The sequence below is a fragment of the Microchirus variegatus genome (assembly GCF_963457635.1).
Source record: "Microchirus variegatus genome assembly, chromosome: 15".
NCBI lineage: Eukaryota > Metazoa > Chordata > Actinopteri > Pleuronectiformes > Soleidae > Microchirus > Microchirus variegatus.
This window is the reverse complement of record NC_139816.1, coordinates 4,489,465-4,501,480: the sequence shown is the minus strand read 5'-3', so window position 1 is coordinate 4,501,480 and position 12,016 is coordinate 4,489,465. Positions and strand designations below refer to the sequence as shown.

The window sequence follows — 12,016 nt, the reverse complement described above, 5'->3', positions numbered from 1 at the left end:
CCCCCCCCCCCCCCCCCAAAAAAAGTCAGAGATCTCAAGAAGCCTTTTCATCCTCACCGCCATCAATTAAGGACTTAATTTCACTAAAACCAGACAGTGACTGCGGTCTAATTTCTCCATCAGAAATGTCATTACTGAGCTGTTTGAACAGTGAATCATTTTTATAGTGGAGTGGAGGCCATTAGATACAAGCAGGAAGTGTAAAAAAAAAAAAAAAGGGAAAGGAAAGGGAAAAATGGCCAAAAGGAGAAATTAAATGAACAGACTGCTAACCTGACTGAAGGCCAGAACTCAGCACTGAATGTTGGCTGAATACTAAAGTACACTCTCTTGGCGCTCTCGGCTAATGCAGATTACAGTTTACGCGAGGACACCGTACCATTTTAAATCGTCTTTACCTTGAGAAAGCGTCCGAGAGAGCCATAGGTAATCTCTATATTGGGGTAATTGCAGGATATCGCGGCTGCAAGAGTGATAGGCCCTTTTTTTTTTTATTATCTGGGAGCTCGCGCAGCTGCATGATACCACGGGTTCCCGGCTCACAGACAGGAGTTGAGACTAATCTATTGATTATAGTGCTGAATGTTCCAGTGGGAGGTGGAATGAGTTATTTTAGGCCCCGGCGTGAAAGGAGCCAAAAGCAGGAGGGGAAGACAGAAACAATACCTCAGAACAGCAGGAGGAGCAGGTGCCCCAGCGCCGAGGAATAACACCTCGCCGAGCAGCCCGAGCGGGGTGCAGCGCCAGAGTGCATGTGCGCGTCTCGCTGCTGTGCGGAGGGGGAATTAGTGCGGGCGAGAGAGAGAGCGACAAAGAGGAGGCTGAGGGGTCGTGCAAAAGGAAGTCGATGAAGTGCCTTCCCTCTGGTGGCCTGAGGAGGCGAAGGCGTAATAGATTAAACTGGTGTCTCGGGGCTCATCCCATGGTGAGCGCGGTCCTATTAGAAGAGGCAGCGTGAGTCTCTCGCAGTCACACAGTCCACTCCACTGCAGCAAAGGCGCTCCGATGGTATTCCAGCGACGTGAGCACTGGCACGAACCCACGAACCGATGATGTGACCGATGGCAGCACAATAAAGTGAGCATCTCTCTCTGCACAGTGTCAGAATCCTGCAGTATTAAAGGGGGGTGGGGGGCATCAAATGACTCTCTGAGGCCTGTATGCTTTTCTTTGCTGATGATAAGCTCATTGTACCCTGTGGTCACTTCGACCGCTGATGGCACAGAGCCAGTGAAAGCCAGCCGTGACCTTTCATTCACAGAAATAGAAATGTGAGGCCAGGGTTATAATTGCCAATCGGCGCAATCGGTGTGAATATTTTCAGTCCAAAAATAACCGGTTCTCCTGAACAGCAGATCCTCCTGCTCCGGGCACTAGTCCGGGCACATCCGGTTGCGTACATTGAACCGCAGAAGAAGAATAACGTCTGTTGTGGAGGTGTTTCACGAGCAACAGTGTCTTCTGACTCTGGGTCTGACTTCGGGTCAAAGGTCATAAAGGGGACTGCGGCGGGGAGTCGTAAAGAAGCTATTTTTAAACACTGTTAAAACAATGTTTTGATAATGAGTAGCAGTGCATCCACCGTTCCAGAGGGGGGAGCTGCGCTTCTGACAGCGGGTGTGCTGAATATGTCACTTCCGGGTATTGGCCAAGCACAAGACAGCTGGGAAGGCTCTACGCTGGCTGGCCAATTGCAACACAGTCTGTCTTCTGGGGGTGAGATTTATGTCTGAAATATCGCGGCTTAGGAACAGCGTCAGAAAAGACAGATTTCTATCGGCTCGTTTACAGCAACGAGTAGGTTTTTGACCATAAAAACAAGTTAATGTATGTAAGTAGACCTCCATTACTAACATATTATGTGCAACAGGACCACTCTATGTGAGCTTTAACTCCACGGCGAACTAACTAGAAGCAAGACGTAGCAAGAAGTGAAAAACTACCTGGAATAATCTCTGACCACACAGCAGAGGAACTGGACAGCCAAGACCGCAACGCTGAGACACTGAGAGTTGGGCTACTTCAAGCAAGGACAACGACACAAGCTAACCACCGTTAAAAGACAGGGCTGAAAAAGAAAGACGAACAAGAAACAAGAAAGCAGAGCTTGAAATGTGGAAAACGGACACGGGTGGAGATGCTGGGACCAGACACGCCAGATGCAAGAAAAGATAACTGACCTCGAAGATTGATCAAGGACTTAAAAACAACATCCAAATCGTCTTCGGCCATCCGGAGGGCAAGGAAGGAAGCTCTGCTTGCAGAGTTACAGGTGCCTGAAGGAAAGGAGCCCAAATTCTTCCCCCCGGTCCATCAGAGTCAACTCTCTGTAAGTGGGGAACAAGCGAATCTTCTTTGAAGTCGTCCAGAAACAGAGGTCATACTCAAGGTACTAAAGAAAAAAAACACGTACACACTGGAGCGAAAGCACCGTCGGGACAATTAGAGATTTACTACATCCCAACAGGATGTTTAGTTTGGCGGCCGCCGCCATCATCATGGGGCTTTAAAAGGTTTTGCCCTCGACAGAATTGAGCACCAAGCCTCGTCCCCGTGTTTATCTCCCTGGAGAAATTTGTTGCTGCAATTAGAATTATGCGAGTGATATTCTAAACATGTTTTTTTTTTTTTGTTTGTTGCTGAGCTTTGATTTGCTCCCGGGGGATGAGGCGTGTGTAGTGGGTGTTAATGATTCATAAGTTGCATTGTAAATACATAATACGTTGTGGTTAAATGGATTTAAAAGGCCGACCTGCTTATCACACATTAAACAACATTTGCTGTTGCGTGTGCAGGTTCGGCGTAAAAAAAACAAACAGAATTAGCTCGCTATTGACTCGCTGTGTCGCCATAAAGGATCTTCGAGGGGGAGAAGTCTGGATTTACCCATGGGTGTTAGTATAGGACCCATTTCCCCCCACCTCCCCCTTCGTATCGGTGCCAGAAAAATATTGAACTCTGCTGTAGTACTACTCGAGTGAACACACAAAACAACCCGAGAAGCTATTAAATATGCATATCAGGCCGCTTCCCCGCAAAAATAACCAGCGCGCTGAAAATAAACTCAACGGGCGAAGGTAATATTCAATACCGGAGCGGAGGGAAAACAAGCAGCGGAAAGGACAAAATAAAAAAGTAACATCGTTCCGTTATGTATATTGATTTTCTCCCCAAAGCTGCAGTCGACACCATATTTTACTGTAAATTTCACCATAACCTTTCGGCATAATTCACTCCCAGTGAACCTTATGCTGTCGTCTCCGGACATGGAGTAAATCCCGCTGACGGTAACTGATCCTGGGAGAGTTCAGAGACAGGACGCCTGACACTAACCTGTAGGTCATTAAGAAGTCTAATTTTTAGATTTAGAAAATTGTACAATTATTTGATTTAGTCTTTTTTTTTAAATAATTAACACATGAAGTATATTATAGATTTAAGACAGAACCGAACAGAAAACGAGACACCAAAAAGACAAGAAAAGACTAATAAGAATAATTTCCAGCATGTATTACATGTTTTTTCTTCTTCAAATTGGCACATAACATAGAGCAATCAAACACAGTGAGTTTAATTTGCAACTTTTGCTATTTGCTAATTGCTTTTTTTTTTTTTTTTTTGCAATTTCCGTATGAAAACGATTAATTGCTCAGTGCTGGTTGCAGGCAAAAAAAAAAAAAAACCTGAGAGATGACTTAATGAGATAATGCATAATCATGAAGAAGAAATACGAATGAATGAATGAAGCTTCGAAGTAGATTAAGATGAAGCTTAAAGTTAGCTAAAAGAAGACGTTGCTAGCTCAAAGAAGACGTATCTGTCCATCTATCTATCTATCTATCTATCTATCTATCTATCTATCTATCTATCTATCTATCTATCTATCTATCTATCTATCTATCTATCTATCTATCTATCTATCTATCTATCAGCTTTAAGCTAGCTAAAAGAAGATATTGCTAGCTCAAATATGATCTATCTATCATCTATTTTCCCCCCTTTTCTGCAATTTAATGAGCAACCAATTTTCAATCACAACCTCCTGACGGAAACACTATTGTGTCTTACTCACCAGACTGGATAAATACCTCAAATTAGCTTGTTTAATTTTCGTGTAATAGTGATTTACACTATCAGCTTAAAGTTAGCTAAAAGAAGACATCGCTAGCTCAAAGAAGACGTATCTATCCATCTATCTATTAGCTTAAAGTTAGCTAAAAGAAGATGTTTCTAGCTCAAAGGAGACGTATCTATCTATCTATCTATCTATCTATCTATCTATCTATCTATCTATCTATCTATCTATCTATCTATCTATCTATCTATCTATCTATGTACATTATCCTTCAAAAGTACAGCATCATCTCATTAAAAATCACCGACGTGCTCCGTCCTCTGCATTAAAGTAAGGACTCTCTGATGTGCGCATGTAAAGTGGAAAAACTGTACCTGCGAGACTGCGACGCCTTGATTAGCGCCCTGTACTGAACTAACTAATTCACCATTGAATAAAACAGGTTCTGGCAAATCCCCGCCTCCCCCTCAACAAAAAAATAAAGTTCCTTCATTCAGTATCACTGGCAGTGCAACGAAGGTGCACATTAACATATCAAAGGGGGAGCGAAGGCGCCGCGTCTAGAATTTCAAGTGCGTTCTGTTGTGATGTTGAAGAGCAGCGGCGCTGACATGAGAGGAACTCGCTCTTGTCCTCCTTAACAATTCCCCCCCGCGGTTGATAGATACACTTCCTCGTCGTGTCAGCGACCAGGAAGGAGCGCGGCGCGTTAATACGCAAGCGACGCCGTAATGAGGCCGCTCGGAGGCCTGCTCGGTGAACGCCACGCAAAAAGGTGTTTGGCAAACGCTTGTTTAAGAGCGACACACACACACACACACACACACACAGCTCAGAAAGTAGGCCATCGTCTAGGAGGATGGTGGTGATGGTGGTGGTGGGGAAATGGAAATTGATAACATGCAGTGTGAGAGTGACTGACCATTTCTCTCCCTTGCAGGGAAATTTCCCCGATGGCCGCCACATCGGATTAGATTCAGCCCGAGTCAAGTGTTGACCCATTAGCACAGCTCCTCATTAACTCCTGAGTTTCTCATTACCTCCTCCTCCTCCTCCTCCGGGCCTCAATTCATTCCCCTTTAGCGGCAGAAGATGCTCGGACCGTCCTACCGTTTTGGACGTTTATTTACAAGAAAAACACATCAAAATATGTAAATGAACCTGCACGATTTGCCCTCGCAGAGAGGGAAAGGCCTCTTCCTCCTGACGGAAACACCATTGTGTCTCACTCACCAGACTGCATAAATACCTCAAATTAGCTCAAGTTTAATTTTTTCGTGTAATGGTGATTTATTGGGCAAAAAAATAAAATAAAAATGACCCGACATCCATTTAGCATCCGATCACCAGTCTGTTTGTGTTAGCCGCTAATGTTAGCCCATTAACTAGTTCGTGGAGCATCTGGCAAGGTGATAACGACGCTTTTGTCTCGCGGCGGCGTCATATTTGACTTGAGACTGATACACAGCAGTAAATAAAGACCGTATGTAGACTGTAGACTCTGAGCTTTGTTTCATTTCGACGTATACGTCGTATATAGAACGGATTTGCAAAGAAGACGTATCTATCTATCTATCTATCTATCTATCTATCTATCTATCTATCTATCTATCTATCTATCTATCTATCTATCTATCTATCTATCTATCTATCTATCTATCTATCTATTAGCGTAAAGTTAGCTAAAAGAAGACATCGCTAGCTCAAAGAAGACGTTTCTATCCATCTATCTATTAGCTTATGGTTAGCTAAAAAAGATGTTTCTATCCATCTATCTATTAGCTTAAAGTTAGCTAAAAAAGACGTTTCTATCCATCTATCTATTAGCTTAAAGTTAGCTAAAAGAAGATGTTAGCTCAAAGAAGATCCATGGAGCATCTGGCAAGGTGAGAACGAGACGTTTATCTCGCGGCGGCGTCATATTTGACTTGGGACTGATACACAGCAGTAAATAAAGACCGTATGTAGATTGTAGATGAGCTTTGTTTTATTTCGACGTATACGGCGTATGTAGAACGGATTTGCATCATTTAACCTCAGTGCCAGCACACATTGTGTCCTTTTTATTGTTATTTACGGTGTTCTTAACTATTTTAATGACATTTTTTGATTACCAAAGTTCCACGTCCCTGTCTCTACATCCAGCTTAGAGCCATCCAAGATGATTTTGATTTAAAGAAATACATAAGCCAGGATTTTTTAAATATATATATATATATATATATATATATATAAAATGTGAGAGTAAACGTTTACAGGCTGTGCAACAAATAGACAACATTGTTTCGTCGTCGTAATAAAGCCAATTATTCTAATGGGAAAATCACTACCATTAAATCCTATAAGCACTTAATTTTCATGACATGCAAATGCGAAAAAAGTAGATTTATACAACTTTACGAGGGGAAAATCCATATTTGGGAAGTAAAACTATAGTAGCTGTGTATATATTCATCTTTTTTTACACCACACTGGGATGTTATCGGTTTGGCCTCTAAAAGGTCAACATAATACACTTTTTTTTTTAAATAGAATGCTTTACATAAAAAAAAGCTGTCCATTCAAATATGACCATGCTCAGCTCTATTCTGATTTTCTTCCCTTTAACATAATTATTTGTCAGCGGCTTCTCCTGGATCCCTCGGTCCGTGCATGAGTCGACGCCCCCCCACCCCCCATCACACTCCACAGGTCTGTCTCGGTGCTTCCTGAGGATTACACGGAAATTAGACAGTTACGGAGGGTTCTGCGCCAGAGTTTGGGCCTCTCGTCGTAATCGTGGCTATGCAGCGTGTAGAGATGTTGAGGAGAGAGGAGCATCGTCGTCCCCCTAGCGAGACTCGTGGCTAATGAAGCCTGGTGTTCACCTCCTGCTGTCCACCCTCCCCTGCATCGCCGTCCCCTCCTCCTCCTCCTCCTCCTCCTCCACCTGTGCATGTATTCCAGCTGAGCTGTGCATCTGAGCACGGCACAAGCACAGCCTCATATTAGGCATTTTTTATTTATTTATTTATTTTTGCATTGCGGCATTGCAGTTGGCACTTAAAAACTCCATCCATCCATTTTATACCGCGTTAGCCTCCACACGAGGGTCAAAACATATCTGGGTTATACTCTGGCCTATCTTGTGTAAGGAGATGTTGATGGTGTTCATAGTATATTCACTCACTAATATTTATAAACAGGAACGTGCATTTAGCCTGGAATAATCTATATTTTAGCCAAAAATAATTTTTTTTTCTTGAAATGAGAGTCTAGGGTTGTGGTTTTATTTCAAGATTTAAGTCATAAACACCAATAAAAGTCATTCTTGTCAAAACCTCTTTACACAAGAGGGTTATAGTCTGACCGAGGCTAATTTATACTCCTATACTCCGGGATTAAAGTGGCCAAGGCCATAATATACCCGGGGTAAAATCTACCATAGGCTGATTTAACCCCGGGTTTATTCTGGACTGGGAGTTTACTATGGCCTGTTACAGCGCGTCGACCACTCGATTAACCATAAAAACTCCACTTAAGTAAATTAATTTAAAGAAAATGGTCGAAAATACCATCGGACTCAGTGTATTTGATAGAAACCTATTCAAAAGAGAGAGTTAGAAGCCCCGGCCTGTGACCACAATGCACTGCTCTCTGCAACAAAACACACTAGTGTATGAAAAGTGGGCTTAAATACTCAGATTAGCCAGCAGTCGTAACGCTACTCACTTGGCTTCATCCACAGTGATTTTGCAGTACAAACTGTCGAACATACTAATGTTTGTGGAACGTAAACTCGTACTTTGGCGCCGGCTCCTTTTGATGCCACTTTGCTGTAATTCGCATGGCGCCAGCAGGATACTCCAGCGAAACCGCTGTGCACGTTCAGCTCCTTTGTAGGCGTCACTTCACAGGTACACTCACACACTTCACGGTGTGGTTTAATGCAGAAATCTGTCGCTACTCAATTTGTGCACACGGGCACGTGCGAGAGCCAAATCTGCAAAGATTTTGCACGGAACGCCTTTATTTGTAAATGAAGACAGGGAAATACATGCAGTTATGAAGTGGTGTTTGCCTTTATTGTTAGTCTCTCTGGTTGTTTTTGCTGTATGTTTTAATAAATCTTGTTCTTTATCAGCCAAAGCAGGAACAGAATAAAGAAAGCTAGAGCTGTGGTATCCACAGCCACCGGTTAATTATCCAGAAATGAAAAGCGCTTGAATGTAACGTCTCTGTCAATAGAAGAAAATAAACGTTAAAGGCACCATATGTAAGAATGTGGCCAAAAAACAGTTACTACATTCAAATTCGAAATACCGTGGTCTTTTAGCTATCGTTTTCTGACGTGACTGGCAACCCGTGTTTGCTCGACAGCTGAGACTCTACTGACTGCAATGATTAGTAGACGGCGGTAGGTGGCGCCACATGCCAAAACATGATTTCAAAACATAAAACATGATTTGCAGTCTGCAAAATATGTTTTTTTAATGCAAATATTTTGTCTGTACTGTTGTTGTTGGTGAGTTCAGTTTGTTATATGAACATTATTCCTGAGTCTCTGTGACATATTAGGAGGATTTTATGGCCAGTTGCTTTAGATTTATTACATAATGCACCTTTAATACTGAACGCAGTCATGGTTAAGACACTTTTAGAGACTGCTGCTAATCATTTAGGCAGCAACAGTAGTAGTTTTAATCTTCTGCTGCGTTCACATCGGACGCAAATTTTTTCGTTCGGTCGTTTGCCAAACTGAATTCTAACGTAGTTTGTCCAATCCGTGTTGCCGTACCACGGAAAAAAAGAAGGACCCAGTTCATTCGCCGCGCTCTGGCTTTCTTTCGTCTTCCTTCGTTGTTGTCGCGTCTTGAGAGAGATTGAAAGGGACAGAGTGTATTTCCTGTTGAAGGATCTCATAGCGGGGCCCGGCCAGTTGCATCTGGCACACTGTAATCAAACCAATCATGGCGGTTGATGGTCAGTGATTGGTTTCAGATTGGCTCGCCTTCACGCAGACCCCTCACTCTTTTTACTTCTTTCTTTTAACGGACACCTGCTGCAGCAGAAAGAGCGTGAAAACATGGAGGATATAGATAGAGAGAGAGAGAGGCGTGAGGGGGCTTCGAGAAGCATCTGCTACTCCTGTGAAATCATAGCTACACAGCCTCTGATCACGTCTGCTGGTTGTACGCTAATTATAGCGCTAATTCATGTGCATTTAGTTGGTACAGATGATTGGTCATATTTATCTCGCATCCACTCTCTCCACCGGCAAAACCTCCCCGTCTCACGCTCCCCTCGCCGTCTTCTTTGCACGTTTCGCTTTCACTGTGCCATTACCGGCTGTTCTCACTCGCCCAGTCTTTTTTAGACGAGACGAGGCGAGGCGAGGCGAGAGCCTCGCGTCCCGGGGCAGGGAGATAGCGCCGCTGCCATGGCGGTTGCATGTTAGTCAATTTGAAATACACCGAACGAGAATGTCTCTCATGTGACTCCGGGGGCAGCGGAGCGTGTCCGACTGTGCGGGTCGGTCACGCCTGAGCGGGCAGGAGACGGGCAGCGGCGCGAGCGCCGGGTGTCACCGCTGTCGGATGTTTACACCTCAGTGGTAGACATGCCGCGGATGCCAATGCCTCCCCCCTTGCTTTTTGACTAATTGACCCTGAGCTGATATGTCAGCAGCTCGGAGGTGTAGAACACATGAACCCCCCCGAGCGCTTGTTTGAAGAACTCCGGGAAAGGAGGTGAAGTTGCTGTTGAACCAAGTAAGCGCAAGTGTGAGGAAAAAGGGCAAAAACGTTATCCCGGTCAGGAACTACGTGAAAACAGATCCACCGACTCAATATAACGCCGTCGTAATCGGCAATAATATCGTATCTGAGAACGTGATATCACTACTATACGGTACGTTCTCTGCCCTCTCATGCAGCTGAGAGAACTTAGTGATACGAGTGTCTTTCCTTCCTGGAAATCGCCCAAATCCTTGAGTTTGTTGGCTACCGAGAGGCCGATATGCTGACATCTGTTTTGAAGTCACTCATCCTTGAAAAAAATGCTTGAAAAACAAAAGTAAAACCGAGGACAAACTGCCGTCAACACAGATACTCTTGTTCCATTTACAGCATTTTCTGGAGAGCCTCTTAAAGCTCGTACGGGACGAGGCACTGCTGGGGAAAGTGAACGACAAAGCAGGAGCAGATTCTCCTCGAGACCACTGTGCAATTATGATTTTAAAATAAACCCAAAGGCAGTCGCCGGGATCAGATGTCGGCGATGTGCTTCATGCGAACCGCAGATACTTGAGCTCACTTTCATTTTATCAAATGTTTGTTGTGCTTTTAAGAGGAATGAGGTGGATTTCTGGTTAAAGGGCCAATTCCAATTCCTATCTTAACCCTCAATCTTAACCCTCAAGCTCAACCCTTAATCAAAACCAAGTGTTGAGGGTTATTTTGTCACTTCGAAATGGGACACCCCTTATATGCAGATACGTCTTCAGACTGTAGGGGGCAGAATAACGCGAAAGCTGCGTCCAGTCTGTCAACTCCAAAAAAGAAGAAGAAGAAGAACATATTTACGTCAAGAGAGGAGATGATACTCATACAAATACCACAACCACGGACATATTCAGCTGACAGTTACCACACACCACGGCTTATTGAGAAGTAAACCATAGCAAACGATTGCATGTCCTCACCGACCGGCTATTGACAAAAGATTGTAAAATAAATGTTACGCAACAATGACGTCAGTAATCCATAATATGGGCCTAAACTAAGATAATACAATGGTTTTCATCATTTTTATATCTCTATTAACAAAGAAAAGAAAAAATCAGTCTTAAATAATTACTGCAAAACATATATTCTTACATTCGGTGGATGTGTTAGCTAAAATGCTAATCCTCCACTTTAAATAAAGTGCTGCAAGTCAAGAAAAGTGGATGCCATCTTGGACAAAGATGCTCTCTTACAAGTTAGCCCGCCCACATCTTAAGCTTTGTCAGCACATTCGGTCCTTGAATTTGAGGGAACTGGTCCTGGAAAGTCCTTGAACTTGACGTCAATGAAGCTGTGGAAACCCTGTAGCTAATAAAATCATGTTTGTGTCTTCAATGACTGATTTTTGTTGATGAACAAGGTGCACCCAACAATTTAGCATGCATTAACAGCATTAGCTACAAAGTTAGCCATGATAGACACTTCTTTGCTAACTCCTGATAGCACCAAGGCCTGATAACTCACAATATTCTTCCTTCTGATGAGACTTTTGACTTAAAAACTTTCCAATTTACATTTATTTCAGATATTTTGAAGTTTTTCCGCAATGTTTACCAGTAAAGTTTAGCAACTTTTCTGCGGCGCAGCCTACCTGAATCAAACTTTAACTGTACTGCTTTGTGTGTGTGTGTTTTGTTTCTGTAGCCCCTGGACTATGAAACCAAGAAGGCGTACACCTTTAAAGTAGATGCCTCCAATGCTCATCTGGATCCGCGATTCCAGAGCTTTGGGGCCTTCAAAGACACGGCGACGGTGAAGATTAACGTTTTGGATGTGGATGAGCCCCCGGTGTTCAATAAGCCTTCGTATGTGATGGATGTGTATGAAGACACACCTGCAGGCACCATCATTGGAGCGGTGACGGCACAGGATTTAGATGCCGGCAGCAGTCCAGTCAGGTAAAGTTAAAGTCTTCTGTCTGAAAAAAATAGACTCTAAGCCGTTAGTCTTTTTCTTTTTCGCACGTACACCTGTTGTGAAACCTTTATGCCACGTTTGCCACATCTCGAGCAGTTTATCAAAATGACACAGCTTCAGTTTACGCTGGTTAAACGTTATTAGTAAAGGTTTCACGTGGATTTTGACTCTAATGATGAAGAGCGTTGCGTTTTTAATGCTGCAGGTTTATTATTGCTCTTGAGCAAACAGTGTGTCATTCTTAATGGGGCGTTTAAAT

At 43.4% G+C, this 12,016-nt stretch overlaps 1 protein-coding gene across 1 annotated transcript in view; it reads left to right on the top strand.

Moving 5' to 3' along the window:
• The window catches only part of LOC310937361 (cadherin-12-like), a gene marked incomplete at both ends in the record, with an annotated part of 89,621 nt that overhangs the window by 51,092 nt on the left and 26,513 nt on the right, over window positions 1-12,016 (top strand). The window contains one exon of the mRNA XM_083901604.1: window positions 11,485-11,738. Within this exon, the coding sequence (XP_083757730.1) occupies window positions 11,485-11,738 (254 nt within the window). The remainder of the gene's footprint in view (window positions 1-11,484; window positions 11,739-12,016) is intronic.